The 18,149-nt window shown below is 44.3% G+C and overlaps 1 protein-coding gene across 1 annotated transcript in view; it reads right to left on the bottom strand.

Annotated features, from left to right (window-relative positions):
• The window catches only part of KIAA2012 (KIAA2012 ortholog), a 112,253-nt gene that overhangs the window by 34,643 nt on the left and 59,461 nt on the right, over positions 1 to 18,149 (bottom strand). The window contains 1 exon segment of the mRNA XM_060302044.1: positions 8,628 to 8,765. Within this exon segment, the coding sequence (XP_060158027.1) occupies positions 8,628 to 8,765 (138 nt within the window).

An 18,149-nucleotide genomic window follows, 5' to 3' on the forward strand; every position in this document is an offset into this window, starting at 1 on the left:
CGTGGCATGTGGGGTCTTCCCAGAGCAGGGGTCGAACCCGTGTCCCCTGCATTGGCAGGCAGATTCTAAACCACTGTGCCAACCAGGGAAGTCCCCAGATTAGGTTTCTTATCACATGGAATCCCCTCTTCCTTCTTTCTCTGAGTCACACAAGCTGCTTGCAATCCCACCACCCAGAAATCTCTGTAACGATGGTCTTCAACCCTGGCTGTGTCTTAGAATTATTTGTGAAGCTTAAAAAAAAAAAAAAGATTCCTAGGACCTAACCCCAAAATGTTAAAATCAGACTTTCTGGAGCTGGGGCATTTTTCAAGCATTTTTTTTTTTTTTTTTTTTTTTTTTTTTTTGCGGTACGCAGGCCTCTCACTGTTGTGGCCTCTCCCATTTTGGAGCACAGGCTCCGGACACACAGGCTTAGTGGCCATGGCTCATGAGCCTAGCTGTTCCGCGGCATGTGGGATCCTCCCGGACCGGGGCACGAACCCGTGACCCCTGCATCAACAGGCAGACTCTCAACCACTGCGCCACCAGGGAAGCCCTGGAGCTGGGGCATTTTTAAGGCTTCTTGGGTGATTCCGTCATGCAGCCAGGATTGAGAACCATGGGTCTTCTCTAGAGGATTGGAAGAACAGCTCTTCAGTTGCCAAGGAAACGTGGCAGGTAGAGTCAGTGACTCAAGTAAAGCCCTCAGTGTTTGATGAGGCCAGCTCTTGGCCTTTGTCACCTGGATCTCTGCTTAATCCACAGCTTCATTTCAGCTGTGGAGAAGGAATCTGAGGGCCCTAGAAGCCTCTCCTGGGACTAAAGTTCCTCACCCTTTAGTTGACAGTTTTCCTCTTTATTATCAAATACCCCAGCTGCTTTGGAAAGACACAGTTATCTGCTAATTTGTTTGACATTCTCTTCTTGTTTGATGGCTTTTTACCCCGCGTGTTTCTCACTTTTTAGCTTAGTGTTTGCAGCTGATGAGATATTCTGACGTAAAAAAACCTAAAACAGCTAAGCAATTTTCTTTCTTTTGCATTTATCTCTTTGGAGACAAAGCACATTTGGCTTGATGCAATAAAAAAAAAAATCATGTCTGAATAAATGGAAAGGTTTTAAAAAAATGATTGCAAGAAAAACCTGCCTCAGTCCAGTAAACTGCCAAGTTAGAAGACTAGAAAAGAGATAAATTTTAAAAAATTCTGTTTATAAATCCTTTTAGCCTAACAGGAAATTGGATTAAAAGGGAGAAACAAGCTTCCTCTTTTGGAAGAATTTCAAAGCTCAGAAGAATAATTCAAAGCTCAGAAGAATAAAACTTGAGTCTTCACAACATGCAGCTATGAGCCTTCAGGGACAAGAAATATTCTTCTCATTTCACAGATGGGGAGATGGAGGCAGAGAGAGTTGGGGAGATGGAGGCAGAGAGAGTTGGGGATTTGGAAAGAATCTCTTGATGAGTCCCTGTTAGAAAAAGAAATACAGTAGTCTTAATTTGAAAGTCTGGGGAATTCCCTGGTGGTCCAGTGGTTAGGGCTCTGCGCTTCCACTGCCAGGGACCTGGGTTCAATCCCTGGTCAGGGAACTAAGCTCCCACAAACCACGCTGCTGTGAGGTCTTAAAAAAAAACACATTCTGCCCATTGCTTATAAAAGTGTCAAAAAGCTATCATTTTTTACATATACAAGCACACATGTGAAAAGACTTATACCTAAGGTCATTCGTTGCAACAGATTGGAAACAACCTACGTATCCCATCAATGGGGGATGTGTTAAATAAATTATGGTAATTTACACAATGGAATACAATGCAACCATTAAGAAGCATCTCTTAATGAATTAACAGAACTCCAAGATATAGTAAGTAAAAAAAAGTAAGACTGTGAGCAATGTGTATAATATATAAAAACATGTATAAAATGTCTCTGTCTATTTTTCTACCTGTATTGGACTGTATATGCATACTACAACTCAGGAAGGGTACACAGGAAACTAGCATCAGTGGTGTCCAAGGGGGAGGGAACCCAGCTGGGAGACATACCCTTTTATACTTAAATTGTTTAAACTTCCTGAGTATATTTCGGATTCAAGATTTGAATTGAAAAACTAAAACTAAAAAGTGACAGCAGTCTGTCACTTTTAATGAGTTATAGAGGTAATGACTGAAACACAGGCAATAATACTTGGTGAGTGAGCAAAACAAGGTGAACGACTGAAAATTCAAATCCCAGCTCTGTCATTCTGGCCAAGTCATTTGCTCTTCATCCCTACATTTGGCTTATGAATATTTATTGGGTGTCTGTTGTGTGCCAGGTACTGTGCCGGGCGCCGGGGGCACAAAGCTGAAAGATCTATTTGTAAGAAGCTCAGTGACTTGTAGAGAAACAGGAAATCTCACTGTCGCCATGCAGTGTGATAAATGCTGTGACAGACTGTGACAGGTTTCTGCAGGACCTCACGGGAGGTGAGGTTTACCAGTGGACATGTTGCTAAGTCTTGCAGAGGAGGGGAGGTTAGGGCAGTTCCCGCAGAGGAAGGAGCATGTACTGGCTTGGGGGCGCATTCTAGTGTGGCTGCAGGGCCCGGACAGTGGGAATCAGACACGGGCCAGATCTTCCAAGTCGCGGTCTGGAGTTTTAAAAAAGATATTCATTTGTTCTATTTTTCTATTTATAAAAGAAATACATTTTTGATGCCAGAATTAACCGGAAGGCCAACGGGGACGTGGTAGGGAATTTCAAGCAAACCAGTGGTATGACTGAGCTGTATTTAGAAAGAGCGCTGGCAACAGGGTGGTGTTATAAGCCTGGGGCGGGGTGGGGTGCATGGGGATAGTAACAAACACTTTGTAAACACAAACTGTAGCACTGAAACCAGACAAGAGAGACAGTTGCCTGAATGGTTGTGGTGCAGATCCTGGAGTCAGACTGCCTGCCCTGAAGCCCTGATCCTGTACTTCATGCCTTACAGGTCACGCGAGGTACTTAACCTCAGTTTCTTCAACTGACAGGGGCTGGGCCAGGTGGCCTGAAGTTCTCATCTGTCCCTGGAGAACCTTCCACTGGTCCTGCCCTCTCCCCTCACACACAGTGCCCTATCTGAGCACGGTACTTCTAGGTTCACCGCAGGCTTCGGGAAGGAACTGCTGGGAGGATGGGGAATGCAGGAGCCAGAGGTGGGGCTCCAGGGGGCTGTATGTGCTGTATGACCTATCATTGAACCTCAGCCTCTCCATCTGTGAAATGGGGGTAATGATAAATTTTGTACGAGTTCTTGAAAAGCTAAATTAGGAAAATACATTTGGACATTCTGTGTAACATATGTAACACATACATCTAAATGACTAATTTCAGTGCCTTCTTAATGCTGGAAGGAAATCAGTATCTCATTTGTGAGTGTCAACTTTAAGGTCGTACAAATTTTCTTGTGTATTAAAAAGATCCCACACCTATTCTTTTTTTTTTTTTTTTTGGTACGCGGGCCTCTCACTGTTGTGGCCTCTCCCGTTGCGGAGCACAGGCTCCGGACGCGCAGGCTCAGCGGCCATGGTTCACGGGCCCAGCCGCTCCGCGGCATGTGGGATCTTCCCGGACTGGGGCACGAACCCGTGTCCCCTGCATCGGCAGGCGGACTCTCAACCACTGCGCCACCAGGGAAGCCCTCACACCTATTCTTTAATAAAGAAAACGGATTTATGAAAGTCATAAGGTATCTTGTGTTATTAAAATATTGTCTCTTCTCCTCTCCCAGGTTCTGAAGCCAGAACAAAGAAGTACAATTAAATTCTTCTCAGGAACAGGATAGGCCTCATCAATATCAGGAATTGTGGGTTTGGTGGCTTTGAATCCTAGTTCCGTCTGCTGCCAGCCACGTCACCCTTGGTCCTCTCATCTCACCAATCCTCAGTTTCCTCATTTGCACGGTGGCGAACTGCACACTTAACAGGAAGGGGGTTGGGGAAATTAAATAATGTTTAATATGTGAGAGGCCTGGCTCTCGGCAGGGACCAGTGAATGTTTCTTTCTTTCTCTCTGTGAACTGAACCCTTTATAGATAAGAACATATTTTGAAAATTATTATTTCATGTAATTCTCACCTCACTGCTGAGAGGCAGGTATGGAGGTCCCAGCATTATTATCTCCATTTTACTAAAGAGGCAGCGGAATCCCAGATGCATTACAAGGTTACTCAGAGTCAGAGAAAACCCAGGGCTTCCCAAATGCTGGTCAGATACTTTAATACTGATAATAGTCTACTTAATCCTGGGCTTCTTTCTTTGGGAGCTGTAACAGACTCAATGCCCTGAAAAGTTTTCCTGGTGAAATTATTATTCAAGTGTCCTTGAATCATTGCATCTCAAAACCAGCTTGTGATCCCTTTGCAGCTCTCCTGCTGGTGGTCAACGAAGCTGGTTTCAAGGACTCTAGGCACTAGAACTTGCCTCCTGAGGGGCCTGCTCCATCTTAGGACAACATCTTGAGCCCAACATTGTTTTGCTGTTACTTCTTCTCACTGAAATCCATGCTGTCTTTTCCCCACATGACCACATGATTCAGTGGCGGTGACAGCCATCCTCTGCTTGGTGGCATGTGCCCACACCTGCCTGTATAAGTAAAACGCAGGGCTGGCCCCAAACCAGGGGCAGGGGTCTGTTCAAAGTACCAGATTTCAGGCAGGTTCCTCTGCCTTGATTTGAAGGTACCAAGTGATAACTGCCTGTGTGAATGCTGTGAGGTGGAACTTATTTCTCATTCTTCACATCTCTGGGCATAACATACATACTCTTTGATGTCAATGTTGAGTATAAGCATATTCAATTCTGTATCTAGCATTAATTGGCATTATTGCTATTTTCTTCCCCACTACCACGAACTAACCCTGATAATTTATTAAAATTCCTGGGGAAAAAAAATCTCTACCTTAATTTCTTCATCAATTACCATTTCTTTTTCAAAAACAGATTTTTAGGGCTTCCCTGGTGGTGCAGTGGTTGAGAGTCCGCCTGCTGATGCAGGGGACACGGGTTCGTGCCCCGGTCTGGGAGGATCCCACATGCTGCGGAGCGGCTGGGCCCGTGAGCCATGGCCGCTGAGCCTGTGCTTCCAGAGCCTGTGCTCCGCAGCGGGAGAGGCCACAACAGTGAGAGGCCCGCGTACCGCAAAAAAAAAAAAAAAAAAATTTTAAAAAACATGGTTCAATTTTTACGTGAACCCAGATGTACTCTGGATCGATCGTGTTTCCCCACGTCTAAACGTGATACGGATTATCCTATAAAATGGGCTAATAGCATTGCCTTCAGTGTTATCAATAGGTTTTTAAATTTGAGGAGGGTTCCACGTGTAATAACCGAGAAATGAATGAGTCTCTCCTATAGCAACCTGCGCCTGCCTCTGCCACAACACCGTGCTGATATTATCTGCTTCTTTGTTTATCTTCCTCTTAGATTATAGGCTCCTTGGAAGGCCAGGGATGGAGATGATTCATCTCTGTGTTCTCAGTGCCTAGCACAGTGTCTGATATACAACGGATGCTCAATATATGTTGTCTGAAGGAAAGTGGATGATCATTGGGAGAGAAAGCTTTATGTTGGGTCCACAGAATGCAGGTGGGAGTGAGGGGAAGGGCAGAGTACTGGAGAGTCAGAAAATATTCCTGCAGCAGACTGGATGAGTGCACAGGGATGGAATCTTCTAGAAGGAGCTGTGCTGGATGCTTAGCTAATGTGGTAGGCAGTGCTTTTGATTGGATAGGACTCAGTTGGGGTCTGCAGGGTTGAAAACATGGGACCCGGAGCAGGGCTGCCTGACTTTGAATCTTGTTTCTGTCATATTCCAACTGTATGTCATGTGAGAAGGTACTTCAGCTCTCAAGACCTTAATTTTGTCATCTGTAAAATGGGATAACGCTACCTACTTCTTAGATTCGTTTTTTGAGTTAAATGAGTTCTTGCATGTAAAACTGAGAACAAAGCCTGGCGTGGAGTAAGTGTTCATTTATGTTAGCAATTGTGATTATTTACATCTCTTTCCATTTTCCTTTTCTGCCTCAATATTTTTATTTCTTACCCTCATCCCCTGAAATGTGTACTGCTTCCAACATGCACCAGGAAAAAATGAATGAAATGTCCTGTGACTAGGCAGGAAATACACAAATGATATGTGTAGACTGAATTGGGCAGCCTGTATGCCTTTCTTGATTTGAACTCTCCATCCTTTGCTATATAATCCTGAGATTTGTGTCTTTCTACAAGGCACTCCCTAAGAGTCTGGGAGCTACCGTGTCAACAAGGAGAAGGTCTATCTAGGGGGAGCTGTTAACACTGAACATTTGCAAGAAAAGATATAGTCTTTGGGGCAAGGACTGGTCTGGGAGTCAGAAATTCTAGCGTGTCCCCGTGAGTCTCATGTAGAAGCAGGCTAAGTTACAATTTCTGTGAGTCTTGAAAAGGGTGGACTGGAAAGCGGGCCTTAGGGATAACAGTGCCTTTCCTTCTATAAGGAAAAGGACGCCAAAATTGCTGGACAAAAAAGTGTAATACAAAAGCATTGTGGACACTAAATACACAAAAAATTATTGTAAAATTCCTCACTTGCAGCTTCTAGAGGCTCCATAAATATCTTCTTATTTCCATAGCAGTTATCAATTTACTATATATGTTGCCTGGAGCAGGACAAGGATTTATCTGTTTCGTTTGCTGTTGTATCTCAAATGCCCAGAAAGTGCCCGACACATATTAGGTAGCAGATGCTCATTATGGGTTGAATGAATGAATAGTGGTAACGATGGTATCTCATCCCAGGAAGTACCAACCATAATTCTTCAAGCCCTGAGGGAAGAACTAAACTGTTGCTGAGGAAACGAAAAGGGTAGTTTCATTAATATAAGTGTTTTGGGATGAACCGTGTTCCCCCAAAATTCATATGTTGAAGTCTACCCTCAGTACCCCAGAATGTGACAGTGTTTGGAGACAGGATCTTTAAAGAGGTAAAATGAGGTCGTTAGGGTGGGCTGTAATCCAATATGACTGGTGTCCTTATAAGGAGAGGAGATTAGGACACAGACTGCATGTAGAGGGAGGACCATGTGAAGACACATAGAGAAGATGGCTATCTATTGACACAAGCAATGAGAAAGGCCTCGGAAGAATTCAACTCTGCTGACACCTTCAGCCTGGACTTCTAGCCTCCAGAATTGTGAGAAAATAAATTTCTGTTGTTTAAGCCATCCAGTCTGTGGTACATTGTTGTGGTGACCCTAGCAAGCTAATACAATGAGTGATGAATCAAGGTAATTATTTTGAATACTTGTAGCAAAAATCTTTTGTTTTGCTCCCCAGAATCATTCTCTTATTCAACTTTTAGGTTTTCTTTTTTTCCTTTTTGAGACACTCCTCCCCTCCCTCCTATGAGTTCCTGTGGCTCCAGGCTGGGAAAATCAGAGTATTCCATCCCCCTGGCCATGGCGATTCATTTGCATACAGGCATGTGACCCAAGTTGGGCCAACGATTTAGAAAACAGAAGCTCATGGCTATCTTGCAACCATGGGGAAAGAGCCTATCTAAGAGGAAACAGGAAAGCAGAGCCCAGCCATGGAGAGAGACAGATGTGGGGCAAATACATGACTCTTAAACAAAGCCCCACCTTGCAGAGCTGGGATTGGGGTCGTCCAAAGACGATGTAACCTAAGAACTTTGGATCAGTGAGTTTAGGAGGGTGACCCTCACGACCTTGGACGTCCCTGCCAGTCTATAGCACGGGATAGTACCACCATCAAGAACCCCATGAGTATTTGGTTTCTTCTCCTCTGTTTTTGTCTTTCTTAGTCACTTCTCATCAAGGGCCTGGGATGTTGTCCTCGAGGGTAGGATGAAGGATCTGAGATCCTTCCATGCCAAGACTTGCTTTGTTGCTGATCAATTTCATATATTCCAAGGCCATATATTTCCTGTTCATTCACCTCCGAGGGGGCAAAGAATGGGGAGGAAGAAGGTTTTAAGCCAGAGGGCTGTGGGATGAAAAGGGGGTCAATTCATGGATCATTTAGGAAGCGTCTTCCATGTGCCAGGCGCTGTTAGATGCTGGGGCAGGAAGGCATATTGCAAAGATGGACAAATGCCATCCCCACCACAGGAACTCTCAGTACCCTAAGCTGGATACAAAGCTGAGCTTGGGAGAGTAATGAACTCCTAGAGTGCAGAAAACAGGGTCAGATATCCAGAAGAGGATGGGCAGCTGCCTTCTAAACGGTTAACTCAAGAATTAGTCTTCCCTGCAGTAGGAATATCAGCTCTGCCAAGTGACGGTGGTAAAACAGTAACTATTATTTTAGCTACTGTCAAGATAAAATGAATTATATTTGCCTGTTTTATGAGTGGTTCAAGGTTATCCTTTCTCCTTTCTGTTCCCTGTCCTCCCTCAACCAAACCAGACACCCAACTGATTTGTCCCCGATGGCTGCCTGCGATTACTGTCCTAATTTGTTCTCTCTTCATGTGCTACAAACTGCCTATTTTCTGTCCCTTCTGATAAAGCAAGATCTCTGAGGGACTTCTGAAGCTGTTTTTGTACCATGCAGAAGTGCATTAACTGGAATTCCTGTGTGTGTGTCTATAAAACCCCTAGTCTTCTCAGTGTGAGAGCACCTTCAGGAACGGCGTCATGTCGATGTGCAGCTTACGCGTGTAAAATTCTTTTCTGTTTGAACATATCGGCCCTTTATTTATACAACTTTGAGGCTCTCCTGTCTTCTGAGCTGCTGCCTCCAAGGACTGCTGGGCTCCCTGTGAAGAGAAACAGAAAGTCCCACTTTCATAGGAATGATACACAGTGTGACAAGAGCTAGTCCGAATCCCCAAATATTTATAGAAAGCAATTCTTCATCGTTGGAACACTAATTGTAACACCTATTTTTACCATGGAAGACACAGGGGATCCATATGTATAGAGAATAACCCGAGTTTGGTTAATAATTCATACCTGGGGTTGGCATAATGGGAAAGTGGGAAAAGGGACCTTACGTTCGAGGGTAGTACTCATTTTATTTAATCCTCTCAACAACCCTGCGAGCCACGTATTGTTATCCCCATTTTGCAGATGAGGAACTGGAGGCTCTGGGAGGTTAAGTCACTTGCCCAAAGCCACACAGCTGTTAAACGGTAGAGCCGAAATCATGGACTGCCTAAAACTCCTTTTTTAATGAGGTCTTTTTTGATACATCTACAGCTTCTATGAACAGGTATCAAACCTGTCTTGCAGCAAATAAAGTTATATCAAGATTCCAGTTTATTCCCAAATTTAAAATATAGTTGACGTGTTAGAAAGAGTGATTTGAACAAATCTAGCAGAGAGGGAAGGAAGAATGGGCCGTGGGAGGAGTCTGGGAGGCCCTGGGGGCTCTCCCATCTCCTGTCGCCACAACATGCAAATGGTGTCATGCCTCAGAGCACGACAAAGTATAATCCGAACTTGCTTTCCAGCCCATGCCCCATACTGCAACCTAGGTGATCTTTCTGGATGCAGACTGGACCACATCATTCTTCAAAGGCCCTTACCCTCAAGATGAAGGCCAACCTTCTTAAAAGGCTTATAAGACCCTTCCTGCCTGGCCCTGGACTGTCTCTCCTATCTCATTCCGTCATTCAACAAATATTTATTGAATGCTTGTTCTATGCCCAGGAGAGAGGATATGGCAGTGTAAGAAGCAGACAGAAGTCTTCACTCTCGGGAAAACTGCACATACATCCTACTGAGGGGGAAGAGATAATAAGCGAACGGGTGGAACATAAGTAATGTCTGAAGGTGATTCGTGATGTAGAGAAAAATAAAGCAGAGAGGGGAGTGAGGAGTAGCTGGTGAGGGTGGGTGGAGGCGGCAATTTTAAGCAGTCAAGGGCCCCTCTTCCCACCTGCCCTGGCAAGAGAGCAGTGTTAGCGCAAAGCCCGCAAGAAGGCGAGGGAAGTTTCTGTGGGGCTCTCTGCAGGAAGTTTTGACCTCGCTGTGGGAATAGCAAGTTCAGAGGGCTGCCATCAGCACTGACCCTTGCTTCAGTTCCTGGAGCAAGGCTGCCCACATGCCCTTCCCTCCCCGGGAAACACACCCCTCCCTTCTAACTCCTCTGCATCCTTCAGGTCTGGCTCATCTGTGCTTCCCATGACAACCCAGAGAACTGAGCCCTTCCCACCATTGCCCAGAGTGACACTCATGCTTGTACGGCCACCTCTCCTCTGCACTAGACTGTAAGCTCCATGAGGGCAGGAACCACAGCTCTCCTGTTTCCAAGTAGCTGCAGTGCCAGGCACAGAGTCTGGAAATGAATACACACTTGATACATACTTTCAGAATACACACTTGATACATATACTTGATACATACTTTCAGAACAAGAGGAATGATAACATTACTGGCAAGCTACATGTTATGGCCCAACTTAGTTAAAATAGGGAGGGCAAGATTCCGAAGGCAGCAAGGAAGATCCCATGTGCTGCAACTAAGACCCGGCACAGCGAAAGAAAGAAAGAAAGAAAGAGAGAGAGAGAGAGAGGGAGAGAGGGAGAGAGGGAGGGAGGGAGGGAGAGAGAGAGAGAGAGAGAGAGAGAGAGAGAAAGAGAGAGAGAGAAAGAAAGAAAGAAAGAAAGAAAGAAAGAAAGAAAGAAAGAAAGAAAAAGAAAGAAAGAAATAGAAGAAAAAATTTAAGAAAGAATAAGGAGGGCACGAAAGACAGCTTTCCAGGAAGCATGTGCTGACCTCCAGAGGCCTGTCCTCTGCGTAGCACTGGCTCCTCATTCCCAAAGAGGAAAGTTACTTGTTATTTTTCAGGGCTGATTTCCTGGGGTCACATACATTAGTGTGCCATGAGATCACCCTGGGTGTGGATTTGATAATTTCCATATTTTCTAAGAGACTAACTCACGGACGGCTGTCTCTCTGGGCGTAACTCTCCTTCCCATCACATTTATATTACTTTTAAGTGTTAATGATGAATTAACAGTTCGTGGGGCCCCACAAGCAGCCATCATTCCGACGAACACCCACACCCTTTTCCTTTGTTTTGAAATGTGGCTAGAGAGAAAGATTCTTCTGGACAAATACATATCCAATTTTTTGTCATCTCAGCTATATATCTGATTCACTTCTCAGAGTGAGACCTCCCCTCCCTGTTTCCAGATCAAATGAAAGCGTTTGGTCCAACCAAGAATCAGACGAAGTATTTCAAGCTTTCTAGCTTCCGAAACCATGCATGAATCACTGGGTGGAGTAATAGAAATCAGACAATACTGATTTGAGGGAAATTGCTCTATTATCTCTAAGAGAAGATTTTGTGTTGGGTCGGAGGACAAAAGGCACAGCCAAGACTAGTTCCAATGGCTGGAGTTACTTTAACTCCTTATGTGGGGCTCAGATTAAAGAGTGGGGAGTTGAGAGGCTTCGAGAAAAGTCTCTCCCAATCACTTGACCTATAAATCGTTTGATGAAACAATTCTCTTGACTATGTGGCTCATCTCCCTAACGTTTAGGGGCCATCAATTCTGGCTTGATGGAAGGTTTCCAGGGAAGGCTCTATAGTCACTGGAATGTGCAGTACTGTTGTTGCTTATTATGATCAAGTATTCTAACAAACAAATGATAGTGAAAGGGGGTTTGGGAGATGGGAGGAAAGAAAATTAAATACTTAAAGAGGTTTCTGGGAGGTAGTGGTAAGAGGAGAGAAAGAAAGTTGAAAGCAGGAAAGAAAGCTATGCATTGGGGTGGTTTTTCATTTCACTTTATTCATTTAACTGATATTTATTGAGTGCTACTGTGTGTGTCATACAAACACAGAAAGAAGCAGAATGATTTTAGATGGTGATAAATCTATGAAGACAATGAAATGGTGACAGGATGGAGTTTGGTGGGGGAGGGGATGGGGTTTGCCCTTGGGTGATCAGGGAAGACCTCCCTAGGGAAGTGACATTTGAGCAGAGAGCTGGGTGACAAGAAGGGGCCAGTCCTGGAAGGATCTATCTTTAGCAGTCAGTGTAGCCTGTATCTGATTATTCAGAGGGGTTCTTTGAAAAGGAAAGTAGAATTCCTGATATCTAGACCTGTTCTGCCCCAGCCTTCTGACTCCATCCCGGACCCTGTGAGGTACTCCTCTGTTTTCTAGGTGGTAGAGCCATCATAATCGACGCTTGTAGCTCTTAAAGATGGCAGAATAAATAGTAAAAGGGAGTTAAGGCCTCAGGGAGTAGAGGGGAGAAGAAAACACAAAGAAAGGGAAGGAAAACAGGGCAAGTAGAAGAAAGTGGAGATGCCTGAAGCTTTTTCGTTTTTTTCTGTGTACGCTTCAGTGGGAATGATTACAAAACTGATGGCAGGGTGAGATGCTTAGCAGAAAATCAAAACCCTATATTGTATTGTAAATACTTTAATATTATTATGTTCTGCTAAAAACACCTGGAAGCCTTTCTCTTCAGGAAATGAAACAATAAAGATTAATGAGTTAATTTGGTAAATCTGATTTGAATTGCACAGAAGCCGTTGTGTAAGTGCTTGGCATTTAAAAAGTTATCTGACATTTAAAAGGAGATGACTGTTAATGAATTCAAGAGCTAATGTTATGCTCCGACAGACTGAGCCATGGGAAATCCAGGTTTACTATCTTGCTGTAAACATAATGTGATTCACTTGAAAGCCAGAACAAGAGAGAGCTATCGGCTGTTTACTAATATCCATTTGCACACATATATAACGTAGTAAAACTAACAGAGGACGTCCATTAAACAAAATACATATCATTTCTTTTCTTATTCTTGGGTTACACTATCTGAGCTACAAACTCAAGGAGAAACCCTCTCTCCAATAATTTTTCCTCCGCCTTTCAAGTTGTGTATTTTGAAGGGTCACAAGCATGGGTTGGCTCTGAAGTCACTGGAACGTCTTACCTTAAGAAGGAAAAGGAGATTCTAAACCCAACCAGCTATAGATCTCCACCTACGGGTCCCACAGAGCCACCACAGACACAGATCTGTCACAGGCAGCTCTTTACTTCTCCCACTCCTTTCTAATTGGGGTTCCCTATCCTGGTAGCTGCGGCTTCGTGGTTCCAAGAAGAGCTATGGTCCCTCATTAAGGAGGCTGCAACACTCTCGTTGTCTGTCTCCCACACAGCTCACAGCTTCCTTCTGCCTGAGAGCAAGCTGCCAGGAGTCTCTGGGAACCTGTGGGCAAGCTTGAGCTGGAGGAGGAAAACAGAAGGAAGGAGGGCCTCTGTAGCCGAGACCTGAAATACGCTACACACCCCAACATTATCTTAATGCATGGAGAGTGGGGTCGGGAGGCCTTTGCTGAAACCCTCATGGGGTCCATCAAGTTGTCACATCAAACCTCTGTGCACACAGGGCGTTTGTCCCCTCCTGTGAGCAAACAAAAGGAAAAGAGTCAGACGCTTCTTTGGACCACCGGGCCCCCTCCTTGGCTGACAGTCTGTCCTTCCACTTTCCCGGAAGGTGAGGGTCCGGGTGGCTCTGAATCCCGGTGGGGATGGAGAAGTCACTGAGGGTGGGGACCAAATCCTGGAGAAGGTCACTCCTGCCTGGCGCTAGGAGCTCAGGGGTCTGGCAAGTTCCCCTGTGCTTGGCCTTCCCAGGCCCTGTTATTTCTTGCTCTTGGCATTCTGTGGAACTAAAAGTGGGCAGTAGGAATGGGGACATATGTGGGGCTGAGTGGGGCATGGAACTCTGCTGAACTCCCTATGGCTGGGCTTCCTGGGGAGGGATCTGAGTGGGCCAGGGGCTCTGTATACACTCTCAGCTCAGGTTGACATGGAGGGGACCCAGCCCGTGCAAGGCCAGCCACCTGGCCACCCTGAGTCCCACTCTGAGAACTTCTCTCTGTTTAGGTTTCCCTGGCCTGGAGGAGCAGGAGAACTTTAGTCTTCAGAAGGCCAGACGGAACATCAGGATCTCAATTCAACAACTGGGCTGCTGCATGGCCTCCTTCTGAGGAGCAGACGGGACCCCAAACCGCAGCGTGGTTCCATCCACAGCAAGTCTGCCCAGTGGTCCATGTGCCTGTCTCCTGCGTTCATCTTGGCCACCTGACATCCTGGCCCACTTTTTATGTTCTCAAGGCAATTTGGTGCTGGTGAAATGGGCTGAGTGGACAGTTTTAGGAGGGCTCCACAAGGAGGCGTGGGTGGAGGTACAGTTTTGTTGGAAACCAGAGAAGAGCTTTCTTGTTCCCCTCCTGTCGCGAATTTTAGTCTTCATCCACTTCATCCTCAACTCTATGGAAGGAGATTTTTACATCCTCCTAAGGATTTACAAATTAGCCCAAGAGCTAGCAAACAGTGGACCGGGAAGAGAAACACAGCAATCTCTAGTCTTAACTTCTATGAGAGACTCATGTGGTGACTTTTGTCAACTCGTTAAGCTTTCTGTGCCTGAGTTTCTCTACCTCAGTGTTTTCCTCAAGGAACTTTTGAATAATGAAACCCAGGAGACTTTAATTCCAAGGCTTCAACTATCTGGAAGTAAATCTTATCTAATTGACATTGTTCTAACTGACATTGTCCTCAGTTTAATCAAGTGCTTTGTTGACACAACAGAATCATTGTTTATCTGGCTTAGCAGAAGCTGGAGGAGAAAAAATGTAAGCCAAAATAGTGACCTCTTCTGCCCCAGGGGAGATAGAAGATAGAGCTTTTTCTGTGAGGGGGTGTCTGGCTACATTCAGGCCGGAACTCTGCCTGTATTTGAGAGATGATACATCCTGTTTTAGACTTAGATGGGGAGACGGGAGGTGGTGGGGTGCAGGGTGGGAAATCTGAACAAGTCCCCAGCTCCTTCTAACCCCAAACTTTAACCCCAAACTGTGTGACTTCCTTGTTATGTTGGCTCCAGTGTGACTTTTCCAATGTGACAACTGAGAGACAGGGAATCTCAACTTGCAAACTGATTTCATTGTAAAAAAAAATGAAATTTTCACCAGGAAAAGAAATGTTACCTGTGGTGCTTTGATTTCCACATGGGCCCATAAAAACTTATCTAACCCATAATTTAGCTTGGCTAAGGAGCTGAACTAGTCCTGGTAATGCTGGAATAGCAGAGGGCTGGAAGAAGAGAAAGAAAGATATCCTTTTCTTTTCTGCCCCCTTCCCTTCCATTGCCCGCCTGTCCTCTGACCTCTCACTGTTCCTGGGCAGCCATGTGCTGGGGGAGTTGGGGCGCTGCTGGATACGGGGTCCTCACTACAAAATTCTCTGCTTCACCCCCCACCCCTGCCCCTCCCCTCGGCCTTCAGCTGTGCTCCCGTAAGGGGTAGGGAGAACAATTAAAAAACAATCCACAATGAGATATGAGAAACCCAAAGGAATCTGCAATAGGTAGAATTACATAAAGTAGTGAAACAAAATTCCAGACAGCATGGAGGATATTTGAGGTGTCTGGGCTTGGGTGTTGAGGGTGGGTGGAGTGGAGGAGGGACGAAACGGTAGGTAGATTGACTTGCAGCCCTTTAAGTTATTCCTGCCATTCAAGCTTCTCCTCTTCTACATCTGCACCCTTAGATTGTACACAAGCTCCGAGTTCTGTTTTATAATAGCTTTCAAGCAGAGGGCGAGGGAATAGAATAATAATTCCTATTGTAATTTATCAGGATTGCCTAGTGACAACATTGTGCTAATCCTTTTCCATATGTTGTTTCATCTAATCATTGTCAGGACCCCATGAGGAAAATATCATTGTCCTTTGTAGGTGAGGAAATTGAGCCTCAGAGAGGTTAAATAACCTGCCTGAAACCACACAGTCAGTGTGGAAGAAGCTGGGATCTAAAAGCAACTTTGTGGGATTCCCAAACCAGTAGGCCTTTTGGCAAGTGCAGGTAGCATGTTAAGTGGGGCCCCGTCTGTCATGACATCTGTTTCCTCATCTGTAAATGACAATAACTGTACCTACCTCATAGGGCTGTTTTAAGGATTAAGGGAGATAATTCTAAATCTTGCACATAGGAAACCTCAAATACATTGGCTGTTATGATCATTTAAAAAGACCCTCTTGATAATGGAGGGATAATTATTGAAGCTTATGATAGGTACATGGAGGTTCATTATACTATTCTCTCTACTTTTGCATGTATTTGAAATTTTCCATACTAAAAATAAAAAAGAAAATCAGGCATATATCATGTGTCTGGTTGGATCCAGTAGCCAACAGATCAATAAATACAGACTTACTGGAATAAATAATAGTTGCAGTGAAAATTCAACAAATAAAAGTCTCGACTTTGTAATTAAAAACAAGTCCCTCTCAGTAAATTATCCTTAAATTGTCAATGGAGTTTTGGGTTTGACAAAGTAATCCTGTGGGTAAGATTGAGCCAGAAGATGAAGTTTGCTTAGATCTTCAAAAAAACCTTTGAATCAAGTTCCCCAACCAAAGCTATTTACAAAACCAAGGACAACGGCGGGGCGGGGCGATGGAGGGGGCAGGTTGAGGGGGGAAGAGCATGGAGCTGGGGAAATGCTGTGCCATGCCTTTAGAAATGAGAAACAGGAGGATAGAAGGTGGGGAGGAAAGGGAACTTCTCCAGGTAAGGAGATGCAGATGGTTAATTCTCCCAGGCATCCCTGCTAGGCCCAGTCTCACTTATCAGCCTCCAAAAAGATCTCCAAGCAGGATGCCTAGTGACACATCCAATCTGCACAAGACCCAAAGCTTCTCAGAGACTGAAACACCAAATCATGGCAACCAACAGTAGGAAGTATTCTGAGATGGTGTGAGGTGTTAGAGAAACGGCAGCTGAACTTCTGTATCATTTCACTGGAAAGAAAAGAAGCGCAATCTCCAAATCCTACTTAGAGGCTTTTTTCCAACCAGGACATGGACCTTAATGTCAATAAGAGATTTATTTGTCAATTTTTCTTTTTTTGAGGAGCTACCATGTGCCAAGAACTGTCCTAAACATGTGAGATGCTAGGGTGAATAAAGCAGAATAAGAAAAAAAAAGTCTGTCTTTAAAGAGTAGTAGCTTGCTCTCTTAGAAAACAGCAAAGAAGTTCAACAAAAGGCAGGGTATGGTTCAGAAGGACACTGAAACAAAAGGCTACCTTTGTACCTTGCACAAAAACTTAGTGTGTCTACAGGTGTTCTATTTTTCTCCTGAAAGAAGAAGGCTGAAAGGGGAGATGAACACCATCTGTGAAACCACCAAAGAAACAGATGGGGTAAACACAGGTTCATTCAACCTAAATCCTTAGTGCGCTAGAATTACAGGCTACTCTTTGAAATCCAAAAGAGGTAAATTTAGGACACATAAGATCAAATATGAGTTTATACTGTTGTAAACTCATGAAACCTGAACTCAAGAGACAGTATAGGTCGAAAGAGAAGTGGCTTTGTGAAATGGGAAAAGGGGACATAATTTTTGTTTAACAGGATTTTTAGGACGCTACCAAAGTTCTAATCCCCACAAAGCAAAAAAACAAAACCCAAGATAAAGCAAGTGAGAAAGGATGTTTGCTTTCTCCAACAAAGGGAGAAAACCGACAATGTCAAAACTCATGAGACGGTTTCTTATTTTAAACAAAGAGATGCAATGATTCTTGGGGAATCTAATTGAAGTGTGAGCTTCTACTTTGATACTCTTTACTGACAACCTCTCTGCCCTGACAACTCCATAAACCAGTGGGCTCAGGGCCAGTCTTGTCCCAAGCTTACATAGATGGATCTGAATGGATTAGAGAGTTTCATACTTTGAGATCCAGACTTTTCAGAAAAACAGGTGAATTTGTTGCCTCCCACCCCCACCAAAGTCTAGGATCAGAGGGATAAAATGCTGAAAAGGGGCTGAGATCCTCAGAAGGAGCATTCTGATGGTCTTACCCAATAATCTAATAAAAACCTAATTAATGTTAAATAATTTCAACTAACAGTAGTTAAAAAATAATGGCACTATGGTGTTGACCCTTGTTTCGCTTGCTGTTTACTGTGACTCCTCATCATTTTAAGCTAGACTTGAATAAAACCAGCTCTCCTCATGATTCATTTTTCCTCCTTACAGGGAGAATTTTGAAAAAAAAAAAAAGAAAAACAATGACAAACCAGGAAGACAAAATAAAAACAAAAGACTCAACCCAACATAGTCATAATTTCAAACGAGCATGACAATTTCAAACGAGCATGACTGCA

Source organism: Globicephala melas, chromosome 7 (assembly GCF_963455315.2).
Source record: "Globicephala melas chromosome 7, mGloMel1.2, whole genome shotgun sequence".
In the NCBI taxonomy this organism is placed as follows: Eukaryota; Metazoa; Chordata; class Mammalia; order Artiodactyla; family Delphinidae; genus Globicephala; species Globicephala melas.